The 18,907-nt window shown below is 37.7% G+C and overlaps 4 protein-coding genes and 1 non-coding gene across 6 annotated transcripts; 3 read left to right on the forward strand and 2 right to left on the reverse strand.

Annotated features, from left to right (window-relative positions):
• The first annotated feature begins 61 nt into the window (after positions 1-61).
• On the forward strand, positions 62-141 carry TRNAE-CUC. Its single transcript has one exon. It is a non-coding gene; the product is annotated as a tRNA-Glu (tRNA).
• A 114-nt stretch (positions 142-255) lies between these two features.
• Positions 256-4,049, forward strand: LOC121988671. Its single transcript, XM_042542218.1, has 6 exons — positions 256-634; positions 1,755-1,808; positions 1,900-1,980; positions 2,738-2,807; positions 2,900-2,988; positions 3,642-4,049. Exons 1-6 carry the CDS (start codon positions 473-475, stop codon positions 3,774-3,776), a joined length of 591 nt encoding a protein of 196 aa, XP_042398152.1. The 5' UTR covers positions 256-472; the 3' UTR covers positions 3,777-4,049.
• Positions 4,050-4,190: 141 nt separating this feature from the next.
• LOC121988672 (dormancy-associated protein homolog 4-like) lies at positions 4,191-5,110 on the reverse strand. The gene is made up of 3 exons (XM_042542220.1): positions 4,829-5,110; positions 4,613-4,715; positions 4,191-4,514 (listed from the first exon to the last, which is right to left on the reverse strand). Exons 1-3 carry the CDS (start codon positions 5,073-5,075, stop codon positions 4,487-4,489), a joined length of 378 nt encoding a protein of 125 aa, XP_042398154.1. The 5' UTR covers positions 5,076-5,110; the 3' UTR covers positions 4,191-4,486.
• A 280-nt stretch (positions 5,111-5,390) lies between these two features.
• Positions 5,391-15,122, forward strand: LOC121988669 (phosphoinositide phosphatase SAC2-like). The gene is made up of 16 exons (XM_042542215.1): positions 5,391-5,912; positions 7,120-7,324; positions 7,424-7,589; positions 7,738-7,960; positions 8,652-8,728; positions 8,883-9,070; positions 9,181-9,278; positions 9,421-9,554; positions 9,669-9,797; positions 11,524-12,010; positions 12,267-12,388; positions 12,521-12,634; positions 13,000-13,182; positions 13,802-13,942; positions 14,104-14,191; positions 14,652-15,122. The coding sequence occupies exons 1-16, from the start codon at positions 5,817-5,819 to the stop codon at positions 14,769-14,771; spliced, it is 2,571 nt and encodes an 856-aa protein (XP_042398149.1). The 5' UTR covers positions 5,391-5,816; the 3' UTR covers positions 14,772-15,122.
• Positions 15,123-15,832: 710 nt separating this feature from the next.
• LOC121988670 (ethylene-responsive transcription factor 1-like) lies at positions 15,833-18,104 on the reverse strand. 2 transcript variants are annotated; one of them, XM_042542217.1, is made up of 3 exons: positions 17,739-18,104; positions 16,215-17,075; positions 15,833-16,133 (listed from the first exon to the last, which is right to left on the reverse strand). In XM_042542217.1, exons 1-2 carry the CDS (start codon positions 17,998-18,000, stop codon positions 16,249-16,251), a joined length of 1,089 nt encoding a protein of 362 aa, XP_042398151.1. In that variant the 5' UTR covers positions 18,001-18,104; the 3' UTR covers positions 15,833-16,133; positions 16,215-16,248. The 2 variants fall into 2 exon arrangements, with proteins under 2 accessions (XP_042398151.1, XP_042398150.1); XM_042542216.1 differs by having other exon boundaries at positions 16,215-17,078; positions 17,739-18,103.
• Positions 18,105-18,907: the final 803 nt, after the last annotated feature.

Genomic DNA, 18,907 nt, shown 5'->3' on the forward strand with positions numbered 1-18,907 from the left:
TTATGCGTTAATATACATAATATTAATATTTAATAATATGTCATATGATACATATACAAATTCCGTTGTAGTCTAGTTGGTTAGGATACTCGGCTCTCACCCGAGAGACCCGGGTTCGAGTCCCGGGTCCCGGCAACGGAACGAATTTTATTTCTTGTTTTTTTTCGTTATTTGGGCTTGATTGGGCGGTTAGGTTTATACAGCCCAAACTAATTCGAGGTCTGTCATATATCCCACGAAGGTGGAGGAACACGTCGAAGCTTCCGGACGGCTCCCGGTCGGTCCCATTAGAAACCATTTCTCCTCCATTACCATTAATGGCCGCCAGAAACGACCAGTCTTCTCCTATGTCCTCCCTCCAAGTCTTCTGAGTCTTTCGTCGCCCGCCTCGAGATTTTCCGTTTCGATCGATCTTCGTCCTTCGCGGCGCGGATCGGCGGTTGTCTTCTGCCCCGGCTTCGGTGATATCTGCATGGAGGGCGGCGATTTGGTCAAGAAGCAGCAGACGTCTTACACCTACTGGGTGAGGGACACGCGGGAGGACGCTGCGCCCCTCCCGGTTCCGCGAAAGCTCACGGCCGATGACATCTCCAAGCCGGCGCAACCCAACACCCTCGGATCTGTCTGGAATCAGGTCCCATGCCCTTCTCCTTCTGATCCTAGTTTTCACCACAAGTTTGTTATTTTTCTGGTATTGTTGCTTGATGGAAGAGAAATTCATCTTGAGAGGATATGCTGCATTTTGTATCTTCTAAGGCGTTTGTTAGAAAACAGTAACATAGATGAACTATGCCCTATGTTGTAACTGGATGCGGGAAACTTTTGCTTATGATAACATACAGGAAATCACATAAAAAAAAAATCTGCCTTTCCTTTTTTTAATATCTCCCTCTGTTTTCTTTACTTTATTCTTACTCTCTGTTTCTTTTGTTCCCTGCCCTACCTATTTTGTAAATCATTATGAATCAATGTATCTACCCAATTATTTATCGTTGTCAAAGGATTGTCCAACATGAGTTAGCAAGCCATGTGTTTCAACTTTGAGAACACCCAGTAATGGATGTTTTTACGCCAATATGAGGACTTCCCTTTCTTGTATACTTGAAAAGAGAGGAAAAAAGAGTAACTCGGAGAAAATGGCAATGCTAGGCTCTTTTTTTTTGTCATTCCCAAAGACATGCCAGTTAAGCCAATCTTTTTAGCCCAAGTGGGGAAAGAAGATCCAAATTCCTCTCTTTCTCTTCTTGAAGTAGGCAAGTGAATTGAATGTTTTTTTTTTCTTGAAGAAGACAATGCTCTCTTTTCCTTCTGTCTTAGCAGACACAGCCATGATTGTATTTTAGATTTATCTTCAAACAAGAAGTGGTCTATTTAGGACTAATGGACAAACAAATATCATTAAAATCATTTCTTGTTAAAATATCATCCAAATACGTTAAATATTTGCTTGCTTTCAAAAATTTCTTTGGCCATTACATATGACTAAACTCAAGGACAATTTTTCTTATATGACAAATTACTGAGGTGGTGCACGGGGTTTACCTTTTTGCTTGCGTATTTTACATAACCTTTTGGTTATCATTATCTTTATTTCATTTTATTTATTTATTTCGTTTTAGTAATAAAAATAGAGATTCCATGCCATTTGTCAACAATGCTGACTCCCGAGTAAGAAGAATTCATTTTCAGTTACTTCACTATTCATTCTTTGGTCCTCTGATCCTGGATGATTTTTTCATTGGATGAATATGCAGGCTGGGACTTGGGAGGAGAAAAACCTGAATACATGGGCAAGTGACAGGATAAAGGTATATAACCTTATGGAGATGGTGTGGCCCTTTTATGAACACCATTTTGCTTCTTCATTTATGACAGTGAAAATGGTTTTGATCTCTTCAGGAATTGCTCAAGTCTTTGGACTCGTTGGAGTTCTCCAATGGTAAAGCATATATTGAAGGCGTGTCCAAATGTTCAGGAGATGTAAGTGGGGTTTGAGAAAATTCCACATGTTACCCAACCTTTAATTGTTTGTTCGATGCTTTCTATTATTTATACCATGAATAATGTCACCAGCTATCGTGCCAAAATAAATAGTTTATATATAATACTTTTTCAAAAAAGAATTGCTCAAATACACAGATTTTGCAGACCTGGTGTAAATCGATGGAGCGTTTCCACCAAGTTGTTGATATAAGAAATCTTCTACTACTATAGTTCTTCTGGCTGATTTTTTTAGGTTAGTTTCTTAGCAACTAGGAGAAATATTATATACCTGAGAGTATAGGTGTAAAATTTGGATGATGGGTCTTAATTGAATTAAAAAAAACTTCTGTGTCAATTGGTCAAATTGTTTACTGGAATGAGAATTGATTTGGACAAGTTAGCTATTCAGATTGGTTCTGATTAACTGGTTGAATTCCATAACGATTGCGGTCATAAACCATTAACAATATAAATATAGTTTTTCAATAAGCAGTCGGCTCCTGGTTTGTTTTAAAAAAATCTGGCTGGTCTAACTACTTTCTATTCAGATCGTGATGCCGATCCAATCTGGTTATGCAACCAGCCGAGGATTCTGGCCAGTTTGGGTCAGCTTGTTTAAATAACTACGTTTGAAAGAATTTATTTATGTTAGTGCGTTTTACTTGTGTGGTTATTATCAAACCACTCCATTATACGAAATCTTATTCTGCTAAAAGCATCTTGGGTAACATTTTCTAATGTGTCTGCATTGCAGGCATTCCTTGTGACTGTAAGAAATAAGAAGAGAGTTGGTTATACATATGAATTCAGTTTAAAATTTAAAGGTACAGAAAAGTATCTGAACTTATTGCTTGTTTGCTCTTAACTTTATCTCTTTTTTCGATTTGGTATTAAGCTCTCAGTGGTTATGGAACAGGTGAATGGCAAATCCAAAATGAATGCAAGAAGATCAAAGGCCACTTAGATATCCCTGAGTTCTCGTTTGGTGAACTCGAGGATCTGGAGGTACGATGCCATCTTGATCATGTCCCTACAACCCAATTCTCTAATAATATGGTTATTGATCACCTTGATTGTCTCAAGAATTTTAGATAACTTAGACTCACCAAAATGTTGGAAGATACCATTTGTAGTAACAGAATGTAGATAGTTAAAATGCAGAATGGCTTTTGGAATCTTTTGTGTACTATGTTTTATGGATCAAATTATCGAGTTGTTCTAAGATGAGAAAGTTAAGATTGACGTGAGGTTATTGAAAAAATATAGAACATAGGGGTTAAATAGGTTGAGATGATGTAAACCAGTATAAAGTCAACAACAGATTCAATGGTTCTCATTGAAGAGTGAGGAATTGATATAGATAAAAAAAAAATTATAGCCAATGTGATACACTGGCTAGTTATTCCTTTATGTTGTGTTTTTCAATTTTTGCTGATAATTGATTCACTATAAAACTGCGTTTTAGTTAACTTGTTATGCCACAATATATTCTTTATATATATATATATATATAAAGAATAACATTCTATGTTAAATATCTTAAATACAAAATGATCAATAGTACACTGGATGAGTGACAAAGGCTGAATGCTTAAATTTATCATTTTTTGAAAGTATGCTCTTTCAAGATCGTTGCTCTATTTTAACTGCTCTTGCAGATGACGGTGAGCCTTAGCGAGGAAAAGGATTTAGGAGCAGTAGCTAAGAGCCAGATATGCACGGCCATGAGGTCGTTTTTGGTACCCATCCGCGAGAAACTACACAAGTTTGAACAAGAGCTAAAAGAAAGGTAGAAATGCTACCACCGATTTCCTTGCTTCACGATGACACTAACTGGACAGTAATTATCATTCATGAGTGAAAATGGTGTTGGAAAAAATTGTATGTGCGTCTTGGATCACTTGCAACCTGATCGTCTCCTCTCGGCTTTGTTTCCATGTTCATGTTTGGGATATCTGTCGTGATTATCATCATTATCTATCCGAGTAGTGTTATTTTTTTCAAGTGTCGTATAATTCAAACAATGAGTTCAACTCCAACACCCTTGATAATTGTATGTTAATCAATGATGATGGTCATAGTCTTCTTCCTTTTTGCTACAATGCACTAAAAGTCCAAGTAGATTTTTTCTTCTTCTTAAATATGGAGATTGATCGGATGGCCCATATAGAAGAGTTAAATCAGCTGAGTTGATGACATCCATTGCATTCAGCAAAACAGAACAGTGGTATTAATCACAAGGCCAAGAAGACAAAAAAACTAAAGGAGAACAGATGGATCACAATGCAAAAGGAAGAGGGATCAAGCAAAAACTAGAACACAACTCAGAAAGTGATTGGAAGGTTGAACTCAACACTACCAAATTCATTCTACTATCCATCCACAGCTTTCTTATGAACAGCAACACACACACACATGCACCATCTACAAAGATCAAAAGACAAAAGCAGATTTTTTGTTTTCCTACAACTCCTTTTGCTTTCAGTTCACGTCCTCCCAAGCTTCATCTGTCCAGTGCACTTATCACCACCCTGGGAATGCGAATGCAAATGCCAATGGTTTCTTTCAATTGCCAAATTCAATGAGAATACCGACTCATTTCCATACTTCTTAGGGTTGATATACGAACCAGTCATAGACGGTAGGCGCTCTCGGTACGGCAATATCCGTTCCCTCCGGCGCCGGCGCCGGTTTTCTACAAGGCCTTTTCCAGTCTCCCCGTGGCCCCGGAGCTGCAAATCCAAATCCAAGAAATTTACCCCAAAATGAGATCTTTTTAATCCCACTCGATGTCTCCACCGCTAATAGAGATAAACGAAAGGGGTTTAAAGTGACGAGAACTCACAGGAGATAGGGGATTCCGGCGCGCTCTCCGGGGACATGGGGGACGACGCGGCGTGGGAGAGCCGGGTGCGGAGGATGGTGACGCTGCGGGTGATCTGAGCGGCGCCAGCGTTGGAAGCGACAGAAGAGGATGAAGCGGGGAAGGAGGTGTACTTGCGGAGCTTTCCGAGGGGCGGCGGGCCGGCGACGGTGTCGTCCCATAGCTGGTGGAGAATACCCATTAGGGTTCCTCGGAAGACAGAGGTCATCACCTTCAAAATCACTCGTTTGTATTCTCCAACTAATTAATTAATTGATTCAGATAAGGGCAATTTTTTCATCCCGTCTTTTGGTCTTTTTTACCCTTTTTTTTTTGTTTTTTTTTTTTTGTAATTTATCCACTTAATTCATTCTAATTCCCAAATAAAGAAAAATGGATGTTTCTCTCATTAATTAACTAATTAATTTTCGAGTTAAACATATTTAAGATCAATAAAAGAAATATAATGACGTTTAAAATTTTTTAAGGCCATATATATATTTTTTAATAAAAAATGTAATTCTATTTTATATGTCGTTTTCTTTTTCTCGCAATTATTGGTTAGTGTTTTTTTTTGGATTGGTTACGCTTCGCTTCACGATCGAGACAACCTCTCTCTTGTTCCACCCTTCTATCCAATCTCCAAAACCAAGCACTGATTTAGCTCCTTTTGTTGTTTTCCACCTCCAATTTCCGAGGACCAAAATTGGATCTTCGCCTCGCAGGATCGAAAATCCCCCTTTTTCTAGATCATTTCCGTGCTTTTTTTGTGCATTACATGTTCCTTTTTTGTCGTCTTGGGTGGCTGGGCCGAAGAGATCGGGTCGCGGACGCAATTTATGGAGGAGGAGAAGGGAGGAGGAGCTGCGAGGTGCCGCGGCGTTTGAGGTGGTGGGCGGATCTGGAGATCCGGCTGCTAGTCGTCGTCTGATCTGCCAGGACTGGAATGCGCGAGTGATTTGGCTTCCAAATGGCAGTCGAGAGCATGACAGAAGCTGGGATCGAGAGCCACGTCGACGCCTCGAGCTGCTACCTCCATAAATTTAGGCTCTACGAGACTCGATCGGTGAGGAACTTGCTGAAGTTGCATTTTTCCTGCGTGTATCCGCCGTTTGATCTTCTTTTTTTTTTCTTCGTTAAAGTTTCAAAATTCTAAGGATGCGTTTTTGTAGTTTTTTAATCACCTTTTTGTTCCTTTTCTATGTCAAATGGGATCATTTGGCAATATACTCATGACCTTGGCATTGCCCTATAGATTCGTCAACAAGTTAGAGATCCACTCCATAGAAACACTTATCTCGGCAAGCCATACGCAAGCCAATAACTATGTTTACAACATTGGGATAATCATCTCGAAGTGAATGTTTGAACTCGAATCAGATGAAGTTATATGTACTGATCTCAGTATGTCCCATAAAGTGAATTACACAATGCCATAAACCCATGATTTTTTTGTTGCTTTTACTTTCAACTATGAAATTATAAATTTATCAACACCAAGGTTTGTCGATGATATTGTTCATGCAATAGACATATAAAAGAACCGGTTTTGTCTTTTTAGAAGTTTCATTTGTTGGATGAATAATAGATTATAATCTTCAATTAGGAAATAATTTAGGTTCTGTCACACAGGTGAAATTTTTTTGAGTGATGCTAATTTTGAATATCTAACTACTGAAAACTATGCCCTTGACACTGGATCAGCACTAAAATGTTAATAGATGATTGTTAGATATGTGGTTCGTAATTTATTTATTTTTCAAAATGGAGTTGAAATACAGGCTATATGTATATATAAATCCAACCAATTAACTAAAAGTTTGATCTAGTTTGAATGCTTGTGAATTTTAGCTGGGTTTGAAATTCTATTTTACGAAGGGGAGCCTTGGTGCAATGGTAAAGTTGTTGTCATGTGATCAAAAGGTCACGGGTTCAAATCCTAAAAACAGCCCCTTACAAAAAGTAGAATAAGGCTGTGTACAATGGATCCTTCCCCGGGACCCCGTATGGCGTGAGCTTTCGTGCACTGGGCTGCCCTTTTTTTTTTTTTGAAATTCTGTTTCACATCGAGCCAAGCTAAACCATGCCACTCCAATTGCATTGTCCCAAATATTGCTAACCATTTGTTCTAATTGTAATACTAAGTGCCGTGAAACACATTATCAAGGGAAATTAAATGATTGGTTGTCTCATTGGTTTTTATATTTTCAACTTCAAATTTTCATCTCATATGTTTGTCGTTGCTTGTGTGAAAAAATTTATGTGTGTTACAGAAATTCTATATGATTGGAAGAGACAAAAATAGAACATTCTGGAGAGTGTTAAAGATTGACAGATCTGAACCTTCTGAGCTTAATATCCGTGAAGATGCCACTACATACTCAGAAGGTGAATGCAATGAGCTGTTGAAGCGAATAGACGAAGGAAACAGGTCAACTGGTGGACTAAAATTTGTCACTAATTGTTATGGTATCATTGGTAAGTTAATTATCTATTTGTTATTTATGTTGTTAAGTTTCAAACATTATGTGTTTCAGAATTAATTTCTTCCAGTGACAAGATGAATTGTCATTTCAGGATTTGTGAAATTCTTGGGGCCTTATTATATGCTGCTTGTCACTAAGAGGCGTCAGATTGGTGCTATATATGGCCATGCTATCTATGCTGTCAACAAAGCCGAGTTGATTGCACTTCCTAATTCTACCATTCTTACCAATAAGGCTTATTCTAAGCATGAAAATAGGTTTGTTCTTATCAACGATGTCAGATCATGTTGTAACTCCAGGATTTTTTTTTCTTCCTTTTTTGATTATGTTTGTACCATAATTCTTCATTCATAATCTATCAAAAATATTTGCTAATAATTAATCACTTTTGGTTTGTTGGTCCAGATACAAGAAACTATTATGTTCACTAGATTTGACAAAAGACTTCTTCTTTAGCTACTCATACCATGTCATGCGAAGCCTCCAGAAGAATGTTTCTGATAGTCAGACAGGACAAGTGTTATATCGATCCATGTTTGTCTGGAATGAGTTTTTGACACGTGGAATCCACAATCATCTTCAGAATACTCTATGGACAGTTGCTTTAGTATATGGTTTCTTTAAGCAGGTAAATGTTTTTTCTTCTACAAACTATGTTCTAGCCCTGTTCTACATATTTTTATGCTGCAAAAGGTGAAAGCGGCTCCCCACGACTGCCCCGCGTCATTGGGAGAGAGTAAATTAGGTACTGAGCAGGTCCCATGTGGGAGGGTATTTTTCATCGGCTTTGTCGGGATTCAACCCTTGCTCCATGCTGCAAATTTGTCACATGGTTACCATCTCGGCTACGCCCTGGGGTGTTCTACATATTTTTATGAGCATGCACATGGTAGTTTATATTGAATGTTTGCATTGTATATCTATCTTCTATAGACAAGATGATTAGATTTTGATTATTTTAGCACATTAAAGAAACTCACTGAAACTTAGGATGATTATTTAGAGTTGTTTAGGTGTATCGGCAACAACTGGCTGCTGGATCTTTGGTTGAACTTTTTTTTTTTTATATTGATGTTTTTCTCTTCTTGATCAACCAACTATACTAACAAGTTCCAATTATAATTCTCCTGTTATAGTTTATGAATTTGAGTAACTTTTTTGTAAGTTAAGACTTGAGCTGTTTTTTTAAACAGCTAATTGTTTTTAATCAGAAGTAAATTTTGTGGAGAAAATGCATTATGTTATTGATGAATGTTATCAATCTTTTCCTCTTTATTGTCATTTGTTGTTTCTCATCGGTTTCTGTTTTGTTTATTCAGGCAAAACTTTCAGTATTTGGCAAGATTTTTAGGCTGACACTAATTGCCAGGCGCTCACGTCACTATGCTGGAACTAGGTTCTTGTACCTCTTTTTCTCTCTCCAAATTTAGGTTAACCCAGGCTGTCAACAAAATTATTGTAATAAAAGAGATTGACAAGTTTAAAACTTTTTTTTTTTACTTATTTGTTCCCCTTGAATAATTTAATAACATTATGTCTCTTTTACTCAGATATTTAAAGCGTGGAGTTAACGAGAAGGGTAGAGTGGCAAATGATGTCGAGACGGAACAGATTGTATTTGAAGACATTCCGGGAGAAATACCAACACATATTTGTTCGGTTGTTCAGAACAGGGGCTCCATACCACTGTATTGGTCCCAGGAAACCTCGAGACTCAATCTTAAGCCTGATATTATATGTAAGCTTTCAAACATTCTGAAGCACCTCATCAACATCACCACATACACATGTATATATTTTAGAAATCTGTGTTTTTACTGTTGTCTTATTTTCTTTTGTTTTTTACAGTGCATAGAAAAGATGAAGATTATGAAGCCACTCGACTTCACTTTGATAATCTTGTGTTAAGATATGGGAAACCTGTTATCATCTTAAACTTAATTAAGGTATGTTCGCTATTAGTAGCATTTCAAAGGTTTCTTCTTTATGCGAAACATGAAAAGTGAGTTTTTCAGTATAATAGCATTTCGAACTTCTCTGTGGTGGTTATTTTGCCAATCATCTTTTGTGTCACTTTTTCATCAACAGTCACAAGAGAAGAAACCTCGAGAATCTATTCTTCGCGCAGAATTTGCTAATGCCATCGAATTCATAAATAAAGATCTTCCATGTGAAAGTCATTTGAAGTTTCTCCACTGGGATCTTCATAGACATTCTCGGAGGTTACTACCTGATTGTGACTTGTATCTTCTACCTTCTGTATCTAGATACTTCATGGTATGTAAATCTAAAACATATTGACTCACGCATTTCTAAGCCAATAAATTATTTTGCAGTAAGGCTAAAGGTGTGCTTACTTTACTGGGAAAAGTTGCTGCCTATGCTTTGAATATAACAGGCTTCTTTCACTGCAAAGTGTCACCAACTTTAGGGTGTGACAGTGATATAAAAGAACCCATTATTCTGTAAGAATATTATCCCTTTCATTTCTTATTTACTCTATTGAATTCACTATTTATTTTCTTTGGATGATACTTGGGTGCATTGATCTATGCTCCATCTCTAAGAAATTGCTTTGATGATGCCTTTATTTTGTCCAAGATCGATGCAATTACAATTTAGATTTTACTTTTCTAATTTGCGACTTACTTTTTGTTGTCACTAAGATAAAGGTATTTTAATTTCTTGTTAATCCACTTGCGATGGATGTTTAAAATTAAAGTCTCCAGAATCCTTCTTTTCAGTGGTCCTCCTGTTCTTGGTGTTGTCACTAAGAAAAGGGTAATTAATAAGATAGCATGAGATGATAATCATATTTCCTTGATATTATTTGGATACACATGGAACAACATGGTAGTAACAACTCTTGCTCTGGATAACACAATTCTGCTATTATAAGCACTGGTGATTTTGTGGATGATGCCTTGTAAAGCACATAAACAAGTAAAGGTACAAACAACATATACTCCAGAACATAAATTGGTTTATAAAACCTTGATAGAAGTATACAACTGTCTTTATTTCAAAATGGGAAAAAATTGAATACAACAATAACCTTAAATAAGTTTTCAGTAAGCACAGACCTATACTGTAGGAGAATAATCATCAACAAAAGGTTAAAATTGACAAAAAAAAATCCATTAATAAAGACAAGACTGGTACCTCTAATATCAAAGTTAACTAGATTAAAGGGAAAATAGTATGCTAATGACACTAGATTAAAGGAAGAAAAGACATGATATTCAAGTAAAAAGAATATGCTTTTATTTTAATGATATGATATTTACCAATCATATAATTTGGTATGTCAAGTTTGCATACTTCACACAAGAATCTAATCAGTGAGGACATTAATGACCAAGACAATAATGTCGCAAAGGTTGATGCTTATGGTAATTGAAGCATTAGATGAGAGTCAATCGTCTAGCCATGGATGCTGGAGCAGAGTTAGAGTTGCCCCCGGGGCTACGGTGCAGTGGAAGGGCGCTAGGTTGTCACCCAAACACGCAGTTCGATCCCCAAGTATGGCGCATTTGCAGGGATTTTTCCTCCAAATAGGGCTCGCAACCACGAGATGCTGGGCTTCTGGGCCGTTTGTCGTGAGCGCTTCTCGATTTACCCTAGCGGCTGTTGGGAAACTTCCGTGGGGCCGGATCAGTTGCCTTTAGTTCAATGTTACCTGATTCAACATTTTTGGAGTAGTGTTAGAGGATGATGAAGTGGTCCCAATCTGCAATGTGGTTGCATGGCATGTGAAGATGGTTGTCCAAACATAGTGTGGTGAATGGTTGGTGTGACCATCTTAAACACATGTATATGTATGAATGATGTCTGCCACCATGACCACATCTTCCAGCTCCCTACTGCCCTCATATAAGAGCAACGGCTTCAGATGAAGGCAGGGAGCTGCAGGAATTTGAGCAATAGAGAGAAGGCACCTGCCTGAGGAGTAAGTTTTGTAGAATCACTGTTATAACAATCAATCAGTCCGATGTTTAGTGAACTATCATAACATGCCACTCACTTGCATGGATGCACATCTGAGTTTTGTATTTTGGCACCACATCCAAAATCTAGCCATTCTTTAGCATGCTAGGCAATAACATGGTGCCTATAAGAGTATGCACCCTAGTATAGAAGATGCTTCCTTTTAAACATATTTTTTATTCTTTTGCTGCTGCTGCTCTGTAGGAAGGATTTTGGTGGTCTCTGGTCTTCTGGTAGTCTCATTAACATGGGCAATGGCAATAACCACAACACAGATGGTAATATCATCATTGGAGATGGTTTGCGAGAAGATAACTTGATAGAAGTTGCTTCTCAGGAAGATAAAATGTTGAAGGAAGCTTCTCAAGATTATAGCATGGAAGACTGTGTTACATCTGAACAACAAACTGCACAAAACCAAACCAGTGACTCTGGAATTTTCTTGGCTAAATTAATTAGATTGCAGCAAGGCGTTTTGCGAACAAATTGCATTGATTGTTTGGATCGGACAAATGTTGCTCAATATGCATATGGTTTAGCTGCTCTTGGGCATCAACTTCATGCTTTACACCTGATACATATACCAAGGATTGATCTAGATTCTCCTTTGGCTGATGATTTGATGAGTTTGTATGAAAGGATGGGTGATACTCTTGCTCTACAATATGGTGGTTCTCCTGCTCATAATAAGGTATGCTTTCAAATACATGTTTTATTTCAATGTTGTGAAACAAAAAAACATCTGCATGCATTAAAATCTTCTTGTGTTCTTTTAAACTTAACATATGTTTCTAGGGCTTTAGATTTTGTTTTTATTCATTTTACAAGTTAGCCAACGGATTAGTGTTGCTCCCAAGTTTACTGTATCAAAAACTTAACTTATGCTACATTCTTTTCACATACTTTTTCACATAGGTAGCTTGACTTGTGATTCTGATACTTGATAGATATTCTCTGAGAGGAGAGGCCTCTGGAAAGCTGCTGTACAATCTCAAGAGTTTTTTAGAACCCTTCAAAGATACTACAGCAATGCCTATATGGATGCAGAAAAGCAGGCTGCAATAAATTTGTATGTCGAAAGCAATTTGTCTGCTGAATTTTATTGCCATTTTTGATGTTTGCAAGTGGATTTTAAGTTCTTTTCCACATTTAATTATATTCATTCTGCTGATTCTTGCTTGACTGGCCCTGTAAAATGTAGATTTCTGGGTCATTTCCGACCTCAACAAGGTAAGCCAGCATTATGGGAATTGGACTCAGACCAACATTGCAATTTGGCACAAAGTGTTCATGCTTTTCCTGATGAAGATTCTAGGTACTTTACTTTTATGGATACTTTTGCTCACTAATTTTAATATCTGCCGGTTCCTATAACCATGGTTAGAAATATCAATCTCATGCTTTCTTTTTCTTCTTTTCCCCTTGCTTATATTTAACATTTACGGACTTTGCAATGAAAAAAACTTTGGTGATTGTCGTAGGTTTTATCTTAAACTGACTTTTGATTGCAATTTGCTCATCACTTTTTTTGGTAAAATTTAACTAACAATAAAACTAATACCGATGTCCTTATGATGTTGACTATCCTTGATGGCATGTATGGACTATGGACTTTGGTTGTCCCTTCAAGTTGAATGACGAATATGTTGTTTGTTTTAGCTAATATGGATATGTTTTCAGGCAATTCTTCAAAAGGTCCTTCTCCGATGGTAACATACTTTGTGAAAGCGATATGCTTTTATCTTGTTATAGTATTGACCAGAGAAAATCCTTATCTGGGCAAAATGATCAAGAGCATGGAAAGAACCTTTGCTGTTCAACACCAGAAATCTCAACTTGTGGAAGTGATGTATCATATTCAAGGTCAGTTGCATTACTGTGAATAATTGATGCATAAAAAATTGATTCAGTTTGTCCAAACAAAAAAAAAACAATTATTCTAGCCGATCATGTGGTTAGACTGATGTTAAAGGTAGAATTACGTTTCTACTAGATATACATGGTTTGATAAGCTACATGGACTAGTACCTACTGACTTGTATCTATCGGTGTCTCCCCAAGCCCAGTCGACGATTTTATTTGGTATATCATTAATTTTCAGAATCTATCCCCACGGGATGTCCAGTTGGCTAGAGGGTGGCAGACTTGCTACAATGGGGTAACGGGCACATGCTCTCGGAGAAAAAAACTCCTCCCACCCATTAGCCAACTTCGCGGTCGGCTATAAGCTGATCTTATGATTTACCTCCCTTCGCATAATCTAGGGACGGACTATGAGGGGTGAACGTAATCACCTTTTGCTATAATTAATTTTCAGAATCTATTTAGTAATGTTACTTTTCAGTATATTGTTCTATCAATACCTGAACCTAGTACCTGATTTACTACTTCAAACCATGTTATGAATTAACGGACAAGTTATTTTGGTGCTGCTTATGTTGTGTACTCATTGTCAACTTTCTTCTTCTCCAACCTTGTTTAGGTACACACCCACCATGTCCGGGAGGCAACTTTTTGCAGATTGTGAACAGAATTTTGTCTATGAACATGGGGAATCAAATTTTCTGGACCTCGACTGGCTGTCATCATCTGGTAATTCATGTGATGATGAAATTTCTGAGAGGTAATCTTTTACTTTTTTGCTGCATGAGCCTATCCATTTTGTTTGGCGAAACAGCCGAAATGAAATGATGCCTAACCTCGAACCAAATATCTTATATCTTCATTTTTCCTTTTGAAAATTGCTTAGACGAACATTTTGTTAATATTTATTCTGGAGTGCAGGTTTAGCTCAATTGAGAATCTTTTAACTGAGAATATCGATGGCATAAATGCTGAGGCAACTCCGAATCAAAATGGATCTAGCATTAAGGTTAGTGCTCTTTCTCTGCAATTAAACAAGATGAAAGTTCCATTTCATGACCCCATCGGTTAACTTCTAATGTTGATAAATTGAGTAATGAAAATACTTTTCAAATCTTTTTTCGTTTTGGATTCAGTCGTAAGCTTATAGAATTTGTGATCCTTTCATATTTCCAATGGTCTTCACTCCCCAAAGTCTGAAAGAAACTTGCAATACCCTCGGTTAATTCCGTTCCACACTATGAGTTAATGGCTAGCTAGGAACCTTTTTAGATGACAGTTTAAGCCTATTGAGTTAATGACTAGTTTGTGATGTTACGGTATGATAGCTAACCTTTTTCATATGTTGGTATTATAGATTGTATTGGTTCCAACTATTACGGGCGACATTATGACAAATGATTATTTATTTTACTTCTGTTGCTAACATGTAGTCAAGAAGCATAATCTTATGCCTATCTTTGTTGCAGGGAACCCAAACACCAGGAATGGGAATGGTTCATGTTGCTTTCCCAAATGCTAACACTCCCCCTGAATTCTCCGATAGCTTTGTGCGATGGGTTATCTATGGCGAAACATTATGCCACTGACTCTAAATGTTCTTACCACGGTTTGTGCTCATCCTCCTAGTTGCGGACGGCTGAGAGTTTTCAATGATCAAAGAATACAATCGAAAAGGAGGGAAAGTACTGCCAACATGCATTCAACAAACACATCAAGGTATCCATTTCACCCCCATTTCTTGGAGAAGTTTGCGAAAAATTCATTAATTGGCGGTGTTACTACTTTCTCGTATCGATACAGCAATAGGAGTATGAGAGTGTATAGTATATATTCTTTTGGGATCCTTTGAATCGGAAACCCACCCTACCATTCGAATTATACTGTAAATACATTGATGATGGCAACTGCTTCAATAATTATCCATTCTTTTCTAGACATTTCAATGTTCATAGGAATCATTTATTACTTGTTCCGCAAAGAACAAAGACTTGTGGATTTCCCATGCAAGCTAGAGCCACATAGACCTCTTTGCCCTCTCCTTTGAGTCCCTCCGAATCCCTTTGCCTCCTTATGCCTTCGGTATCTTCTTTTGCCTCTCCGCTAATCACTTCAATAGCTTTCAATGCTTTCTCGAGGCAGAACTTGATCTTGTAAGCTCCATTTTAAGCGGAGATCCCAGTGGCCCTCTCGCCGCCTCCCGCGTGGCTCCTCCCTTTTGTAAGTTCTCCCATAATGGGAAAGTAGATGCCGTTTGTGTGAACTAAGTTTCCCTTTTGCTCAATTCAGCGAATCTAGTGGGTATCGAAGCAAAGATTGATCTCAAAGAAAGTGTGGGTCAAGCCGATAAACAAGGCTCGGATCAAGATGTACTTTGATAACTCTAAAATGTTAAATTTTGATACAGTTGGAACCTTAGAAATTTTATTTTTAAACAGTTGGAAAATTTACTAAAATGTGCCCTTTAGTATATTTTTTTTTTTTGGCAATGATGTCTACCTATAATGATGGGAGATTTGAGTCGATGAATAAGTTATCCACCTTGTCAAGGTTAACCGACTCTTCGATCAATTGAGCATCCTACTCATTTCCAAAACACCGAAAATAAGTATGAAACTTCAAGGTAGATCCAAGGACAACTTTCACTCACTGAGAAGTGAAAACTTCTTAAGTATATCATATAGATGCCACTTGAAGAAGTCGCATATAGAAAGTATGATTGCTTACAATGAGTTCAGAGACTACCAATGTGACTAGTTAAGAGCAAACGAGTGTGCATTATTTATCAATAAACATAGCAGCTTACTACGACAAGCGAATTCAGTACTTAAAGACACACAAGGCAATACCACAACGATATATATAACATAGAAAATGACAGCATAAAGAGAAGTTCCTCTCACAATCATAGCTGATATGTCTTCTTCACCGTGCTTCTAGCGCACCGATTCCTGAGACAAAATTGGAGGACAAGTTCTTTAGAAAGCGAAACCGAAGATTCATGTAAAAGAGATGCAGTAGCTCTTGCATACTATTTACAAAACACCATTGCTGGAATGAGATCCCTCAGTAACCATTCACTGCCATTGGAAGAACGTCGGCAAAGCTCCACAGGTACTCATCGTTCACCTCTTGAGCCACATCGCTAATGAGAAGGTCCTCAGCCGACACATCTGGGCTTCCCTCCAGAAATGGTTCTTGCAGAAAGTTCATGTACGACTCAAAAACAGACAATTCCTCGGACAAACTCTCAGCGTTGCCAATAAGTTTCTTCACTGAAACACCACCTACACTTCCAGCACTTGATGCAGCAATAATTGATGTGATCTCGGGTGTCTTCCCCTCACTTTCGCAACCATATTCAGAACAATCAATCGAGTTGCATCTTCCATCGGAGTAAAACTTATTTGCACAATCATCAACAGGAGATTTTCGCTTCTTCTCCACAAAGGAGTTCAAATTCATGGATTGCTTGATAGGTTCCTTATCGTCGATAAAGTCAAAAAGGGCAGATATATCCTGATCTGCTCCTTCCAAGTAGTTCGTATTCTGGTTAAAATTGAGCTTCTCGGAAGGGTTCAGTTTGGAAAGTTTGGGGGCATTTGAACTCGGCAAGAAGCTTTGAACATTTGGTGGTGCCTCCTCAGGGAAGTTCACCTTGGCTTTTTTGCCACGGATCCGACGGGCCTCTGCATCATATGCTCGTGCAGCTTCTTCAGCAGTGTTGTAGGTCCCGAGCCAGACGCGAACACCCTTTCGGGGATCTCTAATTTCAGCTGCCCATTTGCCCCAAGGACGTTGCCGGATTCCCCGGTATTGATTCTTTCTGTTCCTCTTTGCAGACCTAACTGCAGGTCCATTCAATTCGACATCTTTGTGACCAAGTGTTCCATCTACTGCGATGTTAAAAAGGAATTAGCACATGTTTTGGAAGGAAATTTTTCTATGCTTAGCAAGATGATGAAAGACTCGATCAAAAAGAGAACAAAGGAAACTTATAAACATCGGAGGAAAAGCTTGATGAACAAATATGCAGGTCATACAGATCAAAAACTAAAACTAAATAAGCGATACAGATTGCGATATAATGAATGATCCAACAGAAATTAATAAGATTTAAGCTATGTTACTGCATAATAGTCTCAATAACGAGCATGCACACTGTTGGTTGCCGGAAGACTGCAAGAGCACAAAACAAAAGAAAGGCAGGAGAATTGTTGCAAAATAAACGGGAATTGCTTTGGAAGATGTTCGATCTTACGAAGAGAAGGTGCAAATTAAAATCTTGGGAGAGAAGTTGTTCCAAGTAAGAAAGATACTCCAAGTAAAGCAAAAAAATTTTGCGGAAGAGCAGAACTCAATACCTAATTTGAGCTAAAAAAAACCTAGATGGCGAGTTAAAGATTCATCATGCACGAACTAGATCCCACATGAATTCATAAGTGGAGTGGCAGAGAGAGAAAAATCGAGCTTCTACCAATCGGAATTCCTTTCTTTTTAATCAAAAAGGGATAAAATCGAAGTGAGAAAGAAGGGGAAGGGAGAAAAAAAGATGCCTTTCGAGGTGAAAGCGAAGGGTTTGGCTTCGACCATCTGCACCTCGTCGTCCGCGCCGAACTCCATCGCCTCGCCTTCGAAATCCTGGAAGTCAGCCTCGAAGTCGTCCTCGGTGACCTCCGCCGCAGCGGCCCGGCGGCATCCAATCTTCTTCCTCCTAGCGCCACTGGCTCCCCTTTTCTTCAGCTCCGGCCACAGGTAGTCGGAGGTGACCAGCCGCGCGGTGGGGATGAAGTTGGAGATGATCGCTCCGCCGCACATCGTCCAATCTCGACTCTTCTCCTCCTCCCCGAGAACAGAACACAGTGGAAAGAGCGCAGAGTAGAGTTGAAGCCAAAGGCTCCACTTTATGAGAGAGAGAGAGGGGAGATAATATTCTTCCAAAAATTAAAGGGTTAATAATTTTAAGCCCCCTGAGTTTTATAGCGAGTTATATTTTGCCCTCCTCTATTTAAAAAACTACACTCAACCCCCTTTGATACGAAGTAAAAAAACAAAAAAAAAAGTAAATGATTAAAATAACCCTAATCTAAATCAGATTTCTAAGAAGAAAATAAAAATAAAAATAAAAATAAAAAATCTTATAAAACAGTTGAAAGCTTAACCTTAACGAGATTTATATATAAGTTCAAAATCTCATTTATTCCTAGAAAAATATCCTCATAAAATTCATATATGTACTAGCATAAATAATAGAAAAATAGTAACTCTTAATTCTAAATAAATGAATCAAAATTAAATAAAAATAGAACAAAATTTATTATTAAAAATAAAAAATGAAGACCATTTATGATTTAGAAAAAAAATCATCCTTTTAATTTTTACCCAAAAGTAAATTTTCATTTCAAAACAACACCCTTTTGAAACGAAAAGTATTTTTAGCTGCTTTGAAATTAAAATTTATCTTTGGACAAAAATTAAAAGAGTGATTTTTTTTCTAAATCGTCAAAGGGTCTTCATTTTAATTTTTTAATGATAAATTTTGTTCCATCTTCATTTAATTTTGATTCATTAATTTAGAATTTTAGCTCTTTTTTATTTGGTAAAATGAGTTTTTTTATTGATTATCACTTTCAGAGTTGTTGTTTTTCTGTTGTTTATACTGGTGCATGTATTGTGGCATAAAAAAAGGCGAATACGCTCACCCCCAGCGCCACTGCCAACCCGT

This window comes from Zingiber officinale, chromosome 6B (assembly GCF_018446385.1).
Source record: "Zingiber officinale cultivar Zhangliang chromosome 6B, Zo_v1.1, whole genome shotgun sequence".
NCBI classification, from domain to species: Eukaryota; Viridiplantae; Streptophyta; class Magnoliopsida; order Zingiberales; family Zingiberaceae; genus Zingiber; species Zingiber officinale.